The sequence below is a fragment of the Salminus brasiliensis genome, chromosome 8 (genome assembly GCF_030463535.1).
Source record: "Salminus brasiliensis chromosome 8, fSalBra1.hap2, whole genome shotgun sequence".
NCBI lineage: Eukaryota > Metazoa > Chordata > Actinopteri > Characiformes > Bryconidae > Salminus > Salminus brasiliensis.
In genome coordinates this window covers 2531898-2552646 of record NC_132885.1, presented here as the reverse complement: position 1 = coordinate 2552646, position 20749 = coordinate 2531898, and the positions used below count along the sequence as shown (strand labels likewise).

The 20749-nt window shown below is 40.9% G+C and overlaps 1 protein-coding gene across 2 annotated transcripts; it reads left to right on the top strand.

The window, feature by feature from the left end:
• The first annotated feature begins 678 nt into the window (after window positions 1–678).
• On the top strand, window positions 679–16931 carry zc3h15 (zinc finger CCCH-type containing 15). 2 transcript variants are annotated; one of them, XM_072685369.1, is made up of 10 exons: window positions 679–838; window positions 6344–6445; window positions 6563–6665; window positions 7186–7338; window positions 9719–9810; window positions 9904–10089; window positions 11607–11753; window positions 13341–13448; window positions 14078–14213; window positions 15573–16931. In XM_072685369.1, exons 1-10 carry the CDS (start codon window positions 764–766, stop codon window positions 15758–15760), a joined length of 1290 nt encoding a protein of 429 aa, XP_072541470.1. In that variant the 5' UTR covers window positions 679–763; the 3' UTR covers window positions 15761–16931. The 2 variants fall into 2 exon arrangements, with proteins under 2 accessions (XP_072541470.1, XP_072541472.1); XM_072685371.1 differs by having other exon boundaries at window positions 6344–6446; window positions 6567–6665.
• The last annotated feature ends 3818 nt before the right edge of the window (window positions 16932–20749 follow it).

The following is a 20749-nucleotide window of genomic DNA, read 5'->3' as shown; positions in this document are numbered from 1 at the left end:
GCGTCTATAACTCCAGACTTTAGTCCATCTGTTCCTCTGCAGACTCTCTTATCAGCCCCCTCCTCCTCCTCTCACCCTGCTTGTTCTTCAATACTCAGGACCCCACAGGACGGACCACCACAGAGCAGACTGTGGTATCTGGGTGGTGGGTCAGTGACAGACTGATGGTGGCGGTGTGTGTGTGTGTGTATGAGTGTGTTAGTAGTGTGTGTTGAGCTGCTGCTGGTGGTGGTGGTGCGAGTAGTGGATCAGACGCAGCCGTGCTGCTGGAGTGCTTAAACACTGTGTCTGTCTGTCAGTCCACTCACTGTCCACTCCTACCTAGACTGTCCACCTTGTAGATGTCCTGTCAGCGGCAGAAGCTGGTTGGTGGACTATTTGAAATATACACACACACACACACACACACACACACACACACTCTCCACCACCATGTCAGTCAGGGTCACTGCAGTCAGTGCTGGGAATGCTGACCGACCCACCACCCATATACTACAGTCTGCTCTATGGTGGTGCTGGTGGTCCATTCTAGCTAAGTGTCTCCCCATTCATATGAACCCATCCTGAGCTCACTCACTCTCTCTCTCTCTCACACACACACACACACACACACACACACACACACACACGTTATTTTCAGCAGGATTTTTGCTGCCCCCCTCCGACTCCCATACTCTCTCATCCTGACCCACACACGCTAGTGCAGCTCTGCCGAGCACCGCGCAGCGCAGCGCCGGGACCCGGGTGATTTACTGCCGCCGAAATGCCTCCGAAGAAGCCCGCTCCAGCCACCGGGAGCAAGAAGACCCAGGAGAAGAAGAAGGAGAAGATCATAGAAGTGGGTGAAGCGATTAGGCAGGGTTCAGACCCACTGACCCACTGCTACTGCTCAGCCATGCTCCACACACGGCCCGGTTAGCTTAGCTTAGCTTAGCTTAGCTTAGCCTAGCTTAGCTTAGCTTAGGTAGTGGCTGCAGCATTTGGCATTAGCTTAGCTTAGCCTAGCTTAGCCTAGCTTAGCTTAGCTACAGCGCCAAAGCAGATGGAGTTTAGCTTAGCAAGCTAACCCATCCCGAACACGTCAGCCCGGCTTGCCGGTGACAGCCCATTACTTACTTAATCGATGACTAAAATATATCGACAAGTGATTAAACGAAAATAGCGCGAATTCATGAAACTGTACCTTATATGTGAGACATTAGCACGCCGAGCTAACTCTATTAGCCGGGCTGCTGTGGCTGGGTTAGCTTACAGCTAGCCTGTTAGCTTACCCAGCGTGAATTGAGTTATTGTAGGGGTAAATATCTCTAAAATGTGCTGCATTAATGAAGCAGGATGGGTTAGGTTGATGAAGTGGGGCAGTGTAGCACAGGGGAGCGGGGTGGATGTGTTTAGCTGCAGGTTAGGTCTCAGTTAGCTCTCAGTGGGTTAGGCCTGGTACTCCTGAGGTTACTGTTAGCAGTGTGAGCAGTAAAACGCTCCAATCATAGCCAATAATCTATATAACGAGTAATCAGGGATCGATATATTAATCCTGAACTGTCATGGGAGAAAATAATGTTTGGAGACGTGAAATGTTTCCTCAGAAATGGTTGCCTTGGTTTAGCATTTTGTTCCCCTTAAATTAATGAATAGTTCATTTACTTTAACAAATTGTTCTCTCAGTCTAATTAACAGTTTTTGTTCATTAAAAATTCCTCCCTTGGTTCATTAACTCGTTCCCTCGGTTTAAGAAATAGTTCATTTACTATAATAACCCGTTCCCTCGGTTTAAGAAATAGTTCATTTACTATAATAACCCGTTCCCTCGGTTTAAGAAATAGTTCATTTACTATAATAACCCGTTCCCTCGGTTTAAGAAATAGTTCATTTACTATAATAACTCGTTCCCTCGGTTTAAGAAATAGTTCATTTACTATAATAACCCGTTCCCTTTTAAGAAATAGTTCATTTACTATAATAACCCGTTCCCTCGGTTTAAGAAATAGTTCATTTACTATAATAACCCGTTCCCTCGGTTTAAGAAATAGTTCATTTACTATAATAACCCGTTCCCTCGGTTTAAGAAATAGTTCATTTACTATAATAACCCGTTCCCTCTGTTTAAGAAATAGTTCATTTACTATAATAACTCGTTCCCTCGGTTTAAGAAATAGTTCATTTACTATAATAACTCGTTCCCTCGGTTTAAGAAATAGTTCATTTACTATAATAACTCGTTCCCTCGGTTTAAGAAATAGTTCATTTACTATAATAACCCGTTCCCTCTGTTTAAGAAATAGTTCATTTACTATAATAACTCGTTCCCTCGGTTTAAGAAATAGTTCATTTACTATAATAACTCGTTCCCTCGGTTTAAGAAATAGTTCATTTACTATAATAACTCGTTCCCTCGGTTTAAGAAATAGTTCATTTACCATAATAACCCGTTCCCTCGGTTTAAGAAATAGTTCATTTACTATAATAACCTGTTCCCTCGGTTTAAGAAATAGTTCATTTACTATAATAACTCGTTCCCTCGGTTTAAGAAATAGTTCATTTACTATAATAACTCGTTCCCTCGGTTTAAGAAATAGTTCATTTACTATAATAACTCGTTCCCTCGGTTTAAGAAATAGTTCATTTACTATAATAACTCGTTCCCTCGGTTTAAGAAATAGTTCATTTACTATAATAACCCGTTCCCTCGGTTTAAGAAATAGTTCATTTACTATAATAACCCGTTCCCTCGGTTTAAGAAATAGTTCATTTACTATAATAACCTGTTCCCTCGGTTTAAGAAATAGTTCATTTACTATAATAACCCGTTCCCTCTGTTTAAGAAATAGTTCATTTACTATAATAACTCGTTCCCTGTTTAAGAAATAGTTCATTTACTATAATAACCCGTTCCCTCGGTTTAAGAAATAGTTCATTTACTATAATAACTCGTTCCCTCGGTTTAAGAAATAGTTCATTTACTATAATAACCCGTTCCCTCGGTTTAAGAAATAGTTCATTTACTATAATAACCCGTTCCCTCGGTTTAAGAAATAGTTCATTTACTATAATAACCCGTTCCCTCGGTTTAAGAAATAGTTCATTTACTATAATAACCCGTTCCCTCGGTTTAAGAAATAGTTCATTTACTATAATAACCCGTTCCCTCGGTTTAAGAAATAGTTCATTTACTATAATAACCCGTTCCCTCGGTTTAAGAAATAGTTCATTTACTATAATAACCCGTTCCCTCGGTTTAAGAAATAGTTCATTTACTATAATAACCCGTTCCCTCTTTAAGAAATAGTTCATTTACTATAATAACCCGTTCCCTCGGTTTAAGAAATAGTTCATTTACTTTAATAACCCGTTCCCTCGGTTTAAGAAATAGTTCATTTACTATAATAACTCGTTCCCTCGGTTTAAGAAATAGTTCATTTACTATAATAACTCGTTCCCTCGGTTTAAGAAATAGTTCATTTACTATAATAACTCGTTCCCTCGGTTTAAGAAATAGTTCATTTACTATAATAACTCGTTCCCTCGGTTTAAGAAATAGTTCATTTACTATAATAACCCGTTCACCTCGGTTTAAGAAATAGTTCATTTACTATAATAACCCGTTCCCTCGGTTTAAGAAATAGTTCATTTACTATAATAACCTGTTCCCTCGGTTTAAGAAATAGTTCATTTACTATAATAACTCGTTCCCTCTGTTTAAGAAATAGTTCATTTACTATAATAACCCGTTCCCTCGGTTTAAGAAATAGTTCATTTACTATAATAACCCGTTCCCTCGGTTTAAGAAATAGTTCATTTACTATAATAACTCGTTCCCTCGGTTTAAGAAATAGTTCATTTACTATAATAACTCGTTCCCTCGGTTTAAGAAATAGTTCATTTACTATAATAACCCGTTCCCTCGGTTTAAGAAATAGTTCATTTACTATAATAACCCGTTCCCTCGGTTTAAGAAATAGTTCATTTACTATAATAACCCGTTCCCTCGGTTTAAGAAATAGTTCATTTACTATAATAACCCGTTCCCTCGGTTTAAGAAATAGTTCATTTACTATAATAACTCGTTCCCTCGGTTTAAGAAATAGTTCATTTACTATAATAACTCGTTCCCTCGGTTTAAGAAATAGTTCATTTACTATAATAACCCGTTCCCTCGGTTTAAGAAATAGTTCATTTACTATAATAACCCGTTCCCTCGGTTTAAGAAATAGTTCATTTACTATAATAACCCGTTCCCTCGGTTTAAGAAATAGTTCATTTACTTTAATAACCCGTTCCCTCGGTTTAAGAAATAGTTCATTTACTATAATAACCCGTTCCCTCGGTTTAAGAAATAGTTCATTTACTTTAATAACCCGTTCCCTCGGTTTAAGAAATAGTTCATTTACTATAATAACCCGTTCCCTCGGTTTAAGAAATAGTTCATTTACTTTAATAACCCGTTCCCTCGGTTTAAGAAATAGTTCATTTACTATAATAACTCGTTCCCTCGGTTTAAGAAATAGTTCATTTACTATAATAACTCGTTCCCTCGGTTTAAGAAATAGTTCATTTACTATAATAACCCGTTCCCTCTGTTTAAGAAATAGTTCATTTACTATAATAACTCGTTCCCTCGGTTTAAGAAATAGTTCATTTACTATAATAACCCGTTCCCTCGGTTTAAGAAATAGTTCATTTACTATAATAACCCGTTCCCTCGGTTTAAGAAATAGTTCATTTACTTTATTAACTCATTCCCTCAGTTAAATAACTTGTTCCTTCAATATGATAATGAAGTACTACCTTATTTTAATAAGTCCCATAACTTAAATCATTCTGTTGCTTTAGAGAGGACAGTTTAGTACAAATGAGGGATTATTTATTAAATTTAACCAATAGAAGATATTTTTAAATTGAGAGAATGGATTATGTTTCAAAATTATATTTAAAACCTAATCCATTCTGGGTGTTTGTATAAACCGTTGTCTGAGGCATCAGGTATTCATCACCAATGTATTTAAATATTTTAACTTTTGACAGTGATTAATAATTAATGCAAAAAGTATGTGAACGTTGTGCTTCAAACAGGAAGCTTTAGGCCAATGTTCTTTTCAATTTGTCTGCTTAATTGCCAGCCATTCAGAGTGGGTTTGGTACGAAGGGTTAATTGTACTTTATGTACGAACAGTTCTACTTTAGTGGTGGTGGGATTCAGGGGGTGTTTTGGGGCCTTCAACACCCTACATGTGCCTCTCTACTATGTGTTTTTAAAAGCACATCTTAGGCCAAAACGTATTTAACAGGAGCAGTTCTTATTGATTAATGGAAAAAGCACCGTACATGAGCCAGAGTTGGCCCTATAGGCTCATTTTCATCTGTAGTCGTAGGCTAGGTTTTGAATTGGCAACCTAAAATTTTAATATAACGACCTATTACACATTACATGCAGATGGGGGGAGGACAGTATGATGATATTTTATCGTATCAGGATACATTATGTTCTCATGGTACACAATACACTTGGAGGAAACTGATTAACTGCACATTTCATTACAAACGGTGTGATTAGACTGGTTTAATTGGATGAAGTGCAGAAGGTTTTGAGTAGAACTCGCTGTACTATTTGAACAGTAGTTTTATTTAAGAATCTGCTGCTAATGATGCATTGTCTGTGATCATACAAATCGAGATTAATATTGCGTATCGTGGTAATGGCTTTAAATATGATGACATGCACATAATGCATACAAACTAAAATTTAGTTTATTAGCCTTCTGTGAGGGAGCTATTAGCGGCATTCAGCTTGGTCCACCACTGTGCACAATTCTGATTATTCTGACTAGAGCTGAGCATAGAGCTGGGCGATATGGTTAAAAACAAACAAACAAACAAAAAGCCTACATCTCGATATTTAGATATAAGATATTTTTATGATAGACGATATTTGTCACGATACATGTAATCACAGACTAAACACATCAGTATCCACAGATTCTTCTAAAGTATTCTACCGTACTGAGTACAGTGATTTATACTATATATATATATTTATACTCATCTTATGAACCCAGTCTAATTACACTGTTAGTAATGAAACCTGCAGCTGATCAGTGTTTATTAAGCACTAGCAGTCTCCTCCATGTGCTTAGAAAAGCTTATTGTATATCACGTAACAAAATTGATCACGATACAATAAATATCGGTATATTGCCCAGCTCTCGCTGAGCATTTCTCACCAGACTCACTCTGAATGACTTTGTTCACGTCTCAACCCTTTAATAATGCAGAGATGCTTGACTTGGCCTTTACGTGCATCTGTGTGAGTTGCTTGTACTCATTAAGGGCTAATTTTCTGTCACAGGACAAGACTTTTGGACTGAAGAACAAAAAGGGAGCCAAACAGCAGAAGTTCATCAAAACCGTCACGCAGCAGGTCAAATATGGGCAGCAAAATGCACGGCAGGTAAGGACCAGTCTGAACGCCACACCTGTCGTGTGATGGATTTGTAAAAAAATGTCTTCAGGTTTACGGTGTTTTATTGCTGTGATCTGTTTTTGGTTTTTTACCCCTTTTTTTGAGATGGCTGAAGCTGAGAAGTCCAAGAAAACTGACAAGAAGAAGGATCTGTCTGAGCTGAACGAGCTTTTCAAGCCTGTGGTGGCAGCACAGAAAGTCAGCAAAGGTAACTGGGACACTGTTGTGGTTAAATAATAATAATCATAATAATAAAAAAAAAAGAGATGAGAAATCTCAATGAACCCAAAGAGACACTATGTCCAAAAGTTTGTGGACACCCTTTCTAATAAATGCATTCATCTCCTTTAAATTACACCCATTGCTGTGCAAATGCACACACACAGCTTGTCTAGTCCCTGTAGAGAAGTACTGCCAATAGAATAGGACTCTCTGGAGCAGATCAACATCAACCTATTGACTCCATGCTGCCTAATGCCAGGCGTGGGCTAGTAGAGGGGTATAAAGCTCCCCAGCATTTAGCTGGAATGATGATGATGATGATGATGGTGGTGGAGATGCTCCATTCAGTACTTTTGGGATGTGTTGGGAATGAGGTGGGGTGGTGATTGTCCAGCAGTCCTTATTTTCAGAAGAAACGCTGGAGGAGGAGGTGAACACGTACTTCTGTAATGTCTTCATATGTTGTGGTGATTATTTATTTATTTATTTTCCCGGGTCTCGTTCAGGCGTGGATCCGAAGTCGGTGCTGTGTGCTTTCTTCAAACAAGGCCAGTGCACCAAAGGAGATAAGTGCAAGTTCTCCCATGACCTGAGTCTGGACCGAAAGTGTGAGAAGCGCAGTGTGTACGTGGACGGCCGAGATGAGGATCTAGAGAAAGGCAAGACTGAACTTATTTATATTGAACAAACCAGAACAGTCCTGAAAGTTACAGTCTATACCACCTAAATAGAGACATGTAGCGCCCCCTTGAGCTGGTCGGCATTTCGATCAATTTAGACGCGTCACAAACATCACAGACGTTTGGCGCTAATGTGCTGCTGGCGACAGTAGGCTAGCACTCAGGCCACTGGCCGCTGGATTTAAAACGCACCCCTTTACTACTCGCTGAACTCGAGATTGCGGTCAGTGCAGAAGATTCTTTTTAAAAAGACCACCACTAAATTTCTGTTGTTGTTGCGCTAATTACAAACACATCAAACTACGGTACAGATCTTGACCATGCATATGGACTTGACGACTGACTGCAGACAGTGTTAGGCCATATACATAAAAACAGTGTGCAGCAGTACGGCAGAAATGAACCTGAACACACCTCATTTCGAGACCACCGCGCCCATCGGCGTAGAGATATTCACAAGCAGTGCTGCTGTTTAAATGACGCAGGCGGAGGGGTTGGCGGGGTGGAAGATAGCAATGAGCATCACCTTGATGCCTGGTGCAGGGTGTAAGATGGGGGTGTAAGATAGGGCTGTGGAGTGTTCTTGCACTACGGTGGCATTAACACTTAATACTATGGAGGGTGATGGATGGATAGAGAGACTGAGACAAACTGGTCCCCCATGACATACGACTGGGGGGGGACACTGGTGGTCCGAGACTACTTGGCTGGTGCTGTATCGCCGCTCTCGGCATTGCTCAGAATAGAGCTCAGAATGCTATGCAGCTCATGCATAGCACAAACAGACACCCCTTCACTACTCAGTGAGTTTGTGATTATGATCAGTACAGAAGATTTTTAAGAAGTCAGTCACTGGAGTTCTGGTCTTGCACTAATTACAAACGCCTGATTTGAGACACTCTCATCAAACTACAGGTAAAAGGTCCTGACTGTACGCATATATGGACTTTGATGACTGTGCAGACTGACTGCAGACTATCTTAGGACAGAAACGCACTCAACACAGCTACAACACATTCGCGTCCTTGTGTGAAGTGTGATTCAGGCCTTATTCTAAATGCCTAAGCAGCCGGTATGGCCTTAAACCACAACAACGAGATCAATAGAGATGAGCTCTCAACCCGCAAAGTTCAGCCACAGCCCCGCCAAACACCAGCAGAGCTTTTACTAACAGGCCAGTCTTTCTCTGGGACGGGAGAAAGTACTAAGCACTTTCTGAACATTTCCTGAATAATACTGATGATAAACGAAAGACTTCTTAAAGTAAAACTGCAGTTTAAACATTTTTCTCAAATTTCATGTCCATAAACTAAAAAGGTGTGTTTTAAAGACTGCAGTAATGACGGGTGTGCCTGTGTTTAGTTCTTAGTCTTCTAATGGGTTTCTATCTTTAAGTCGTTTAGTTTAGTCAATTTTCAGTGTCAGATTTTAAGTCAGATTTATTGTGATCTGGATTTTGCCCAGAACCAAGGAAATTATAACTCAAACAGCCCATTTAAAACTTAAATATATCAATTAAAATAACTTCCATTCTGCAGCTGTTTCCTGCAGACTGATTCCTTCATTTATTGAATCATTTGGGACAAAGCAAATAAAATAAATCATTTGTTATACATAAAGTAATGTAATGTAGCATTTCTATATTCTATATACTCTTGTCAATAGAGTCATAAGCGTGAACTTCAGTAAAGTCGTGCAAATTAATATAAAAATACCGTGAAACATTTGTGGTCACTTGTGCTCATCCCTTAATTCAAGTAGTCGGATGATCTGACTCGAATCAATCAGCCTGTATTTCAGTTCAATTCAATTCAGTTTTATTTATTTAGGCTTTTCACAACAAATGTTGTCTCAAAGCAGCTTTACAGAGATACGGGTCTGAGTCTTTAGAGCAAACCATTGGCAATGAAAAACTCCCTCAGGTCGAGAGGAAGAAACCTTGATAGGAACCGAGACTCAAAAGGGGAACCCGTCCTCCTCAGGACGACACCGGATCAGAATAATCAAGATCAGAACAGGAATAAAAACAACAATAAAACTGAACTGAATTAAGAGAAATAAAAAGGTAAATGTGGCGTCAAGCCAGAGAAGATGTGGGTGAGATGAAGTCCTGCAGGTAAACAGTCAGGAGGGTAGTGGAGAGCCGGGTCAAGCGGTACCAGGATGGAGCAGTTGGGCATCTCAATACATGAGCGAGAGAGAGAGAGAGAGCGCAGGAGAAGCTTTTAGCGTGATTGTTGATTGTTGAAAAAGCAGATCACAGTTGACCGATATTCAAAATTAAAGCACCGGGTTCAGATTGGGCAGCACAGTAACTGGATCAGGACATGTCTCTGTGTTTTCCACCTTACATGTGCAGATACCATGGAAAACTGGGATGAGAAGAAGCTGGAGGAAGTTGTGAAGAAAAAGCACGGCGAGGAGGAGAAGAAGAAAGCCAAAACTCAAATCGTGAGTTTGAATCAGTGTTTACTGATCTAGACGCGTCGGCTCCGCAGAAAGGTACTAACCTCCAAACCTGCGTGATGCCCCTGTTCTTAACAGGTCTGCAAGTATTTCCTGGACGCCATCGAAAACAACAAATACGGCTGGTTTTGGGTCTGTCCTGGCGGAGGGGACACCTGCATGTACCGCCACGCCCTGCCGGCGGGATTCGTCCTGAAAAAGGACAAGAAGAAGGAAGAGGACGAAGAGGAGCAGATCTCCCTTGAGGAGCTGATCGAGAACGAAGTGAGTAGAGAGAGGAGGATGAGGCGGTTTGTGAGGGGTGGGTTGTTTGTAGGTGGCCAGCTTTCAAGCTACTCTTGTGGCTAAATGCAATCAAATCCTCACAGTCATGCTTTGAAATGCTTCCCTGGGCAGTAGAGACAGTTACTCCAACAAAAGCTGGATAAACTATACCCTAGATTTCATTAGAAACAATTAATCATTAGATGTCCCAATACTTTTGTCCAAATAGTGTACATTTTCGTTTGGATCTTAATGTTAAGGACTGACTGATCACAGCTGGGAAGCTCCTGAATTCCAGCGATGTGGTGACCAATCAACGTTGTGGTCAGCACTATTGTTGCCAATAAATTGCACTGTCCATTAGGGGTGTACGATATGTATCGATATATTACGATATGTATCATCAACGATAATTTCTCAATTGTTTTAACGATGTGCAAAGCAGACATTATCGGGTATAAAAGGTAAAGGTGCACGTATTTGTCACTGTACAGCGAAATGTGTCCTCTGCATTTAACCCATCTGGTAGTGAACACACACACACACACGTGTGTTAGGGGCAGTGAGTACACACACACACCCAGAGCGGTGGGCAGCCAACTCCAGCGCCCGGGGAGCAGAGAGGGTAAAGGGCCTTACTCAAGGGCCCAACAGTGGCAGCTTGCCGAGCCCGGGAATTGAACCCACAACCCTGTTATCGATATCCCGGAGCTCTAACCGCTGATTCATCCATTGTACTGGATGACTCTGATCTTTTGAGATTTTCTGGATTTCTGATTAATAGTATTTATTAATGAATCCACCTCTCACTTTGCGCAAACCACTCAAAAACACCCGCTAGCCTGATAGGATAGACCACTGTGCATGTGCACGGAGAGACAAAACGCTGTTAGTTAGCTGCTGGACCTGGCTCATCATCACTAGGGATGCACCGATCTGGCTTTTTTCGTTCCGATACCGATGCATAAACTTTGCATATCAGCCGATACCAATCCGATAATTAATTAATTAATTAATTAATTAATTAATAAACCGTACATCTCAGCATGTGGGAGAGACTTAAGGCATCAGGATTGACTTAATCATTACTTTACTAACTTTGTAAAATAAAATTAAACAAATTTACACATTAAAATTTTTGGGAACGACAATACATAACATAAAATACTTATGTAATATAAATATTGTACATTCATATTAAATGACATTTCAATGTGACAATTTTTTATCAATTAATCAATCAAATTATTTTTTTAAATATTAATATATTCTTTTTTTCTTGAAAGCTTCAGTTTTGCAGTGCACCACTTTTACAAACACGTTTTGTTATTGGCAGAATCCCAGAAAATATCAAAATACCTTTTTGTGTCTGTATCGCGGACCCCTACCTTCAATATCTTATCAATTATCAGCTGATCTTTATGATACCGATGTTTTATCCCTCGTGTCGTATGAAAAGTATATTTTTATTAAGTCTGTTTTTAACGCGGGTCTCGTCTGTTCTGCTGTTTCTGTAGCGGTCTGCTCTGGGAGTGAACGTCACTCGCATCACTCTGGAAACCTTCCTGGCGTGGAAGAAGAGGAAGAGGCAGGAGAAGCTGGCCAAAGCCGAGCAGGACATGGAGAGGAAGAAGGCGGACTTCAAAGCGGGCAGATCGTTTGGAGTGAGTTCAGCAGCTTTTCCCGTCTGTTCAGAAGGTCCCGTAGAGAGAGCGGGGTTCTGCCTTCCTGCAGAACGGATCCAGCACACCTGACTCATTTAGTGCCACACTTCTGAGGGCAGTAATTGGGTGGATCAGGGTTGGAGCTTCAGGCGGCAGGGAGCGCGTTTGGTGACTTCTGAGCATGTGCTGATATAAATGTACATAATTATGTGTGTGTGTGTGTGGGGGGGGGATATATAATATAATATAATATAATAATTATATATAATTACATTAATATATGATAAAATTACAAAATTATAATGGTATTGAATTCATATTACATATATAATATAATATACATTTAACATTATTATATTTATGTAAACGTGAACAAATTATATGTAATTATATAATGTATAATGTAATAATTATATATAATTATGTTAATATATAATTACAAAATTATAATAGTATTGAATTTATATTACATATAAAATAAATTACATAAATATAATATACATTTAACATTATTATATTTTATATATTATTATATTATATACGTCTGTTACAGTGTCTAGAGCGTTTCTAGTGCGAGGCTTAATTGGCTGTACTAGATTGGGAGAAAAAAGAAAATTCGACCAACAAATGATTAAAATAAAAGATTTAATAATGATTAACAGCTAATAATTTCATATCAGTGATGGAGGAATTCTAAAAGAATTATCTAGATCTTTGTTTTCCTTTTATGGGGAATTGTGTAAAGATTATGAGCTGGATGGAGGAACCCAGGTGTACCATTCAGCAAAAATACACAACACACACACAGCAGCGCATTTGATCCAGGTAAAAAGGTGCACATATTTGTCACTGTGATAGTAAATACACACACACACACACACACACTAGTGAACTAGGGGCAGTGAGCACTCACACATCCAGAGCAGTGGGCATCCAACTCCAGCAGCCAGGGAGCAGAGAGAGAGGGTGACGGGCCTTGCTCAAGGGCCCAACAGTGGCAGCTTGCAGAGCCCGGGTATCAAACCCACAACCCTGTCTCTCCCGGGGCTCTAACCTGCTGAGCCTCCACTGCCCATGGTTCGAATGGACTTTATCTATGTGAAGTAAGCCAGCTATAATGAGCCCCTCCTCCAAAATAAGCCTAGAATCGGTCCTGGGTGAGGAAATGTGTATGCAGGAAGTGTAAAAAGGCCCTGAAAAGGTGGTGCTGTGTAGTAGGGAGGTCTGGAGGTCTACAGTATCTCTGGTGGAGCTGCGACTTGTTTGGCTGAAGTGCAGTGACTGCGTTTTTAGGGTTGACTCACGGCTTTTAGGTGGTGGTTTGAGCAGGTATGGCTTTTATAACAGTGTCTTTTCACTGCTCTGACCAGAAGGTGGCAGCAGAGGGCAGCATCGGCCACCTCATCCTTCTTGTTTTCTTCTAGACTGTGTTTCTTAACCTCACTGAATCAGCAGCTCGGACATGCCTCCTGCCGTGTCCCTGCAGTTATGCGCTGTGTTTTGTAATGTATTGAGGCTCAGTGTTGCTGGATTACTCACACGCTGTAATCTCTCACCACCCTGTTTATCATTACCTGCTGTTTCCAGGTGAGTGGACGTGAGGTGTTCGAGTTCCGGCCTGAGCTGGTCAACGATGACGACGAGGAAGCTGACGACACGGAGTACGCTGAAGAAGATGACGAACTCTGTCAAGAGGTGAGAAACAGAAACCCGCTTAAACGGAGACGAGAAACTGTTCAGAGGAAGCTTTTCTTTTTCTCAGCTTGCAGGATAAGTTATCAATAATAATAATAATAATCAAATTAGTCTACAGATTTGTTTTATTTTTTATTGTTAACTGATAAGTTTACATTAAAAATCTGTTTATTAGAAACAGAGAAACAATGAAGCTTTTAAAAAGATTTAAAATGTAAACAAATGTAAGATATTTAGAAAGATATGGTCTTATGCAAATGTTTGGGCACCACTGTTCAAATGACTTGCTTTTTTTAAATTGTGAAAAATAATGTTGGTAATAAATTATATAATCATTTTTGTTTTTATATATGTAGTGTCTTTTTTATTATTATTTATTTATTTATTGTTTTTGCATATATAATTATATATAATATGTATATATGTAATAATGTATGTGTGTGTGTATATATATATTATTATTTTTATTATTATTATTTTTTTTGGATTAAGTATATTTACAGATTCATTACCCAGGATGCAGCTGTGTAAATACAGTCAACTCAAAGCTTCAGTGCAGAGAAAGTAAAGTGTGTGTGTGTGTGTGTGTGTGTGTGTGTGTGTGTGTGTGTACGTGCGCTATTTTTCAGGTTAAAGAAGAAGAAGCAGAGTTCCAGGACATCGACATCGCCAGGTTTGTTCCCAAAGAGGTGGACAACACGGGTATCACGGTGGCAGCGGCCGACAGGTTCACATCCCGAGTTCCGCCCACCAGCGAGACTGACGGTGAGTCCGGTGTTCAGGATCGGGGGGAACTGGACTTCGTTATGGGTCGTGTCATAGTTTGTGTTTGTGGGAGATGTTGGTGGTTTTCACCTGCTGTGTCTGACTGCATAATGTATACAAAGTACAACGTGTCCAAATGTTTGTGGACAGCCCGTCTAATGAAAGTATTCAGCTACTTTAAGCTGCACCTATTGCTGACACTGATGTGCAAATGCATACACACACATACAGCTTGTCTAGCATGACCCTATTGGCTCCATGCTGCCTAATAATGTCAGGCGTGGGCTAGTAGAGGGGTATAAAGCCCTCCAGCATTGAGGAGCTGTGGAGCAGTGGAGGAACTATGTTCTCTGGAATGAGGGATGGTGATGCTCCATTCAGTAATTTTGCGATGAGTTGGGGATGACGGGGGAACATCTTAGTTGATACCGTTCGTGGACAGTAGAGACAGTTACTTTAAGAAAAGCAGGAACTCGTGATTTTAATACCCTTGATTTCAGAAGAAACAATGAACGAGCAGGTGTCCCAATACTTTTGTCCATATAGTGCACATACAGGTTCTTTAAAAGGTTATTCTCACTTGCATATCTACAAAAATTATTTATTTATTTTAAAGAGTGGAACCAACTAGAGCTGGGCAATATGCCGATATTTAATCGTATGGGGATAAATATTGTTATGGTAATAACAATATACTTTTATAATCATATGAAGGAGACTGTTAGTGCTTAATAAACACTGATCAGCTGCAGGTTTCATTAACTAACAGTGTAATTAGGCTGGGTTAATAAGATGAAGAGCAGCAGATGTTGAGTAGAAATCACTGTATTCAGTACAGGAGAGGATCTGAATAGTAGTTTTTAGTAGTTTAAGAAACTGTGGATATTGAAGTTTTTTTTACATGTATTGTGAAATATCATGTATCACAAAAAAAGTCTGTAAATATTGTGATATAGTATTTTTACCATATCGCCCAGCCCTAGAACCAAATTGCATTTTGGCATTTTTATGATAGAATGTACTATCATTTAAGTATGTACCCAAGAAGGGTTCTACGTCATACTGAAATCTGGGTTCTTTGGCTTTTAAGAACAGTGAAAGAATTATTGCTGCTATATTCAACCATTTTTCTTCATATGTGAAGAACCATTTAACTAGCCAAAGATCCGTTTATGCATTCAGTAGTTTTTTTGGTTCTTTCTAGAACATTATCTTTACTAAAACTGTGAAGAACCCCTTGCAGGTTCAGGAGTGCACAGATCTAGAACTCTAGGCTAATGCTCTGGCGGGTCGAGGTCGAGACTGGATGATGATGATGATGATGATGATAACGATGTGTGTTAATGGTGTTCCCTGTAGACTACAAACTAAGCGAAGCCTCGGGAGGAGCCGAGAACGGAGAACACAGCGAGGACCAGACGCTCGGAGAGGACGAGGAGTGCGCGGAGGAGGAGACGGAGGCGGTGCCTGTGGACGAGAACCTGTTCACTGGAGAGGACCTGGACGAACTGGAGGACGAGCTAAACACACTGGACCTGGAGGAGTAAAGCTGAGCTGCTTCTTCACCCTCTCCATGAACTCCATATGAGGCTTGAAGTGAATGACAGTGTTCTCTTTTTTTTCCACAAATAACCACCATCACCACCAAAACAGCCGTAATGAAAACCTGGCCGTCTGCTGTACACCCCGGCTTTCCTCTCGGTGCTGACCGGAGGATGAGGAGGAGGAGGAGAAGCTGACATTTGGCTTTTTTTTTCCTCCAGATCTGGTTCACTGCTGGTCGTCCAAATAATAAAAAAACAGGCATTTTGAAGGGTTTTGCATTTTGGATCCTTCTGGACTTGAGGCTTTGAAAGATCTCCAGTGGGAATGTGTCGCAGTAAATATTTATAGGCCTTTGATTCGTTAAATTTCATTTTTTTTCCAAATGCAGTTTGATTTAAAGTGCGTTGGTAATGGTCGAAGCTCAATCTCTCATTAGTTTGACTATTGAAATTTAAAGCACTCTCAGATTTGGCTCTTTTAGTACTATTATTCTCCCCTTTTCTTTATTTTTCTTTCGTTCAGATTATATAAAATTGGCTGCTTAATTGACTACATTTTAATGATCCCTCAGTTAATTTCATTTGAGATGATATGATCGAAACTGATTGTCAGATTGTCGCTGTTGCCCAAAAATCTTAATCTTAACTTTCAATGGAAGTCAATGTACAGATTCCCAGTATTCCAGGTCTTTTGGAGCGTTTCTATTGGTCCGTATTTCTCTAAACTTTCACACGATGTAAAGAACAACTTCCAGATTTGCATTGTGTCAAAAGGAAAAAGTGAAAACTGGCAAAAATGAAAATGCAAGCTTTTTGCTCGACAGCGATGATCTGCATGGTTGTAAATGGGGATAAGAACGTCCATCGCCGTCACCGTGCGTCACGTTCGGAGCACATTCCTTCTAATAATGGGACTGAAGGGTCGGGCAGTTTCCAAAGGGCAGACGAGCTGGAGTTTGGTCATTTCTGGTGGTTTTGGGCTCTGACGCTGTGAACGGAGCTTCAGAACGGAGAGGCTTCTCAGATTTTTCCCTGGAGGTTCGTGGAGGGCTTTAGGGAAGGAGAGAAGCCGGAGAGTGGAATGTGTCTGTCCTCGTGTCTTCAAATGTTTTAAATAAATCCCTTTCACCAACATGCCAAGACAAAATGTAAATAAAAGGATATCAGAGACTGACTCACATTTTTGTGTTGTTGAATATTAGTCTCTTCTGAAAGTGCTTAGAGTCTGATCTTCAGGTTGAATAATCTACACAACAAACTAGCTCTGTTATAATGTTCTGGTTTAAACTGAGAGTTTTCCAGTAAATCCAGAAAGTCAGATCTCAGACTGGGAGGCTAAGAATTTCCAGATTTGATTATCCGGTAATTAGTAGATGGATGTTTGACTGGTTTAAAACAAAATAAGCATTTCCTGTTAATGGCTTTTATTATTCAGATTTGTTTACTGATATTAATTCCCAATTAAACAAAGATGACCATGTTGGTCAGTCGTTCCACTTGTAGATGATTTAGTGGACAGTGGAACAGCTGATATCTGGTTGTTTGAGATCCTTTGAAACCACTTACCTAGTCTTGACAAAGTCTTTGAGTCTGACTCTAGTCTTGGTCTTGACAGGGACTCTACTATAGAGTCTTGGTCTTGATTTAGAGTCTTGGAGATTAGACCTGGGCTTTACTACTACAGAGTCTCGGAGATTAGACCGGGGCTTTACTAGTACAGAGTCTTGGAGATTAGACCTGGGCTTTACTACTATAGAGTCTCGGAGATTAGACTGGGGCTTTACTACTACAGAGTCTTGGAGATTAGACTGGGGCTTTACTACTACAGAGTCTTGGAGATTAGACTGGGGCTTTACTACTATAGAGTCTCGTAGATTAGACTGGGGCTTTACTAGTACAGAGTCTTGGAGATTAGACCTGGGCTTTACTACTACAGAGTCTTGGAGATTAGACCTGGGCTTTACTACTACAGAGTCTTGGAGATTAGACCTGGGCTTTACTACTATAGAGTCTCGGAGATTAGACCGGGGCTTTACTAGTACAGAGTCTTGGAGATTAGACTGGGGCTTTACTAGTACAGAGTCTCGGAGATTAGACCGGGGCTTTACTACTAGAGTCTTGGAGATTAGACTGGGGCTTTACTACTACAGAGTCTTGGAGATTAGACTGGGGCTTTACTGCTACAGAGTCTTGGAGATTAGACTGGGGCTTTACTACTACAGAGTCTTGGAGTTGAGACTGGGGCTTTACTACTACAGAGTCTTGGAGATTAGACTGGGGCTTTACTGCTACAGAGTCTTGGAGATTAGACTGGGGCTTTACTACTACAGAGTCTTGGAGTTGAGACCGGGGCTTTACTAGTACAGAGTCTTGGAGTTGAGACTGGGGCTTTACTGCTACAGAGTCTTGGAGATTAGACCTGGGCTTTACTACTACAGAGTCTTGGAGATTAGACCGGGGCTTTACTAGTAGAGTCTTGGAGATTAGACTGGGGCTTTACTACTACAGAGTCTTGGAGATTAGACTGGGGCTTTACTACTACAGAGTCTTGGAGATTAGACTGGGGCTTTACTGCTACAGAGTCTTGGAGATTAGACTGGGGCTTTACTACTACAGAGTCTTGGAGTTGAGACCGGGGCTTTACTAGTACAGAGTCTTGGAGTTGAGACTGGGGCTTTACTGCTACAGAGTCTTGGAGATTAGACCTGGGCTTTACTACTACAGAGTCTTGGAGATTAGACTGGGGCTTTACTGCTACAGAGTCTTGGAGATTAGACTGGGGCTTTACTACTACAGAGTCTTGGAGTTGAGACCGGGGCTTTACTAGTACAGAGTCTTGGAGATTAGACTGGGGCTTTACTAGTAGAGTCTCGGAGATTAGACTGGGGCTTTACTGCTATAGAGTCTTGGAGATTAGACTGGGGCTTTACTAGTAGAGTCTCGGAGATTAGACTGGGGCTTTACTGCTATAGAGTCTTGGAGATTAGACTGGGGCTTTACTAGTACAGAGTCTTGGAGATTAGACTGGGGCTTTACTGCTACAGAGTCTTGGAGATTAGACTGGGGCTTTACTACTACAGAGTCTTGGAGATTAGACTGGGGCTTTACTGCTACAGAGTCTTGGAGATTAGACTGGGGCTTTACTACTACAGAGTCTTGGAGTTGAGACCGGGGCTTTACTAGTACAGAGTCTTGGAGATTAGACTGGGGCTTTACTACTACATAGTCTTGGAGATTAGACTGGGGCTTTACTACTACAGAGTCTCGGAGATTAGACTGGGGCTTTACTACTACAGAGTCTTGGAGATTAGACTGGGGCTTTACTGCTATAGAGTCTTGGAGATTAGACCAGGGCTTTACTGCTATAGAGTCTTGGAGATTAGACCGGGGCTTTACTAGTACAGAGTCTCGGAGATTAGACTGGGGCTTTACTAGTAGAGTCTCGGAGATTAGACTGGGGCTTTACTGCTATAGAGTCTTGGAGATTAGACTGGGGCTTTACTAGTACAGAGTCTTGGAGATTAGACTGGGGCTTTACTGCTACAGAGTCTTGGAGATTAGACTGGGGCTTTACTACTACAGAGTCTTGGAGATTAGACTGGGGCTTTACTACTACAGAGTCTTGGAGATTAGACTGGGGCTTTACTGCTACAGAGTCTTGGAGATTAGACCGGGGCTTTACTAGTACAGAGTCTCGGAGATTAGACTGGGGCTTTACTAGTAGAGTCTCGGAGATTAGACTGGGGCTTTACTGCTATAGAGTCTTGGAGATTAGACTGGGGCTTTACTAGTAGAGTCTCGGAGATTAGACTGGGGCTTTACTGCTACAGAGTCTTGGAGATTAGACTGGGGCTTTACTACTACAGAGTCTTGGAGATTAGACTGGGGCTTTACTACTACAGAGTCTTGGAGATTAGACTGGGGCTTTACTGCTACAGAGTCTTGGAGATTAGACTGGGGCTTTACTACTACAGAGTCTTGGGGTTGAGACTGGGACTCTGACTCTAGTCTTGGTCTTGACAGGGACTCTTACTATAGAGTCTTGGTCTTGATTTGGACTGGACTACAACACAGCCTTGGTGTTGACTCGGACTGTAGTCCAGGTCTTGGTCTTGACTGCTGGGGCTTTACTGCTACAGAGTCTTGGAGCTGAGACCAGGGCCTGGGTGTGTCCCCAGTTGGTCTCTGGATGGTGTGTTTTCAGACGAACGCAGTGCTGAGTGAGTTTATGTAGAGATCATGTCTGGACTGACCTCTGACCTTTCTCTCAGAGGAATGTGTACATGACCTGTGGATCTGTGCTCATTATTCAGGCTGTCTGGTCTGTAATGCGGGCCTTTATCTCCATCTGCAGATGGAGTTTCTGAACTCGGTCCAGCTCACCTAATATAAACAAACACAGAAACCGAGATAGACGTGGAATTTCTCACATTTTCATGCCATGGAATGTGTTTTCCTACAAGCCTCGTGTTGTTTTAGTGGTGATGCCACGATCGCTCCCACAATAACATGACCGTTAACTAATACACTGGCCAGCAAAAGATAAAGGCTTGGGCACGTCTGGCTTTTTGAAGGCCCAACATGGACCTTGAACATGCAGCAGTGAATACAAATAAATAAATAAATAAATAAACACAAATCAGCCATAACATTAAAACCACCTACCTACCATTATGTAGGTCTCCTTTGTGCCACCACAACAGCTCTGACCTGTTTAGGCCTGGACTCCATAGGACCTCTGAAGGTGTCCTGCTGTGGTCTCTGGCACCAAGACTAATGATAGTAGCAGATCCTTTAAGTCCTGTACGTTGCTTCACCGTCCTTGCAGCACTTTTGGTAGGTGCTGACCACTGCATACTGGGAACACCCTACAAGACCTGCCTGATGCTTTGGAGATGTCTTGGTTCCAGATACCATAGGATGCCTTCAGAGGTCATGTGGAGTCCATGCTTCAAAGGTTAGATGGCCTACACCTTTGTGTTGTACATAGCC

What these genes read in the sequence shown, in the direction of transcription:
- zc3h15 (XM_072685369.1), top strand. Translation starts at nt 764, where the DNA reads ATGCCTCCGAAGAAGCCCGCTCCAGCCACCGGGAGCAAGAAGACCCAG. An exon ending in GGCAGCAAAATGCACGGCAG is followed by an intron (nt 6,446 to 6,562) that starts GTAAGGACCAGT and finishes CCTTTTTTTGAG; the next exon opens with ATGGCTGAAGCTGAGAAGTC. An exon ending in AGAAAGCCAAAACTCAAATC is followed by an intron (nt 9,811 to 9,903) that starts GTGAGTTTGAAT and finishes TGTTCTTAACAG; the next exon opens with GTCTGCAAGTATTTCCTGGA.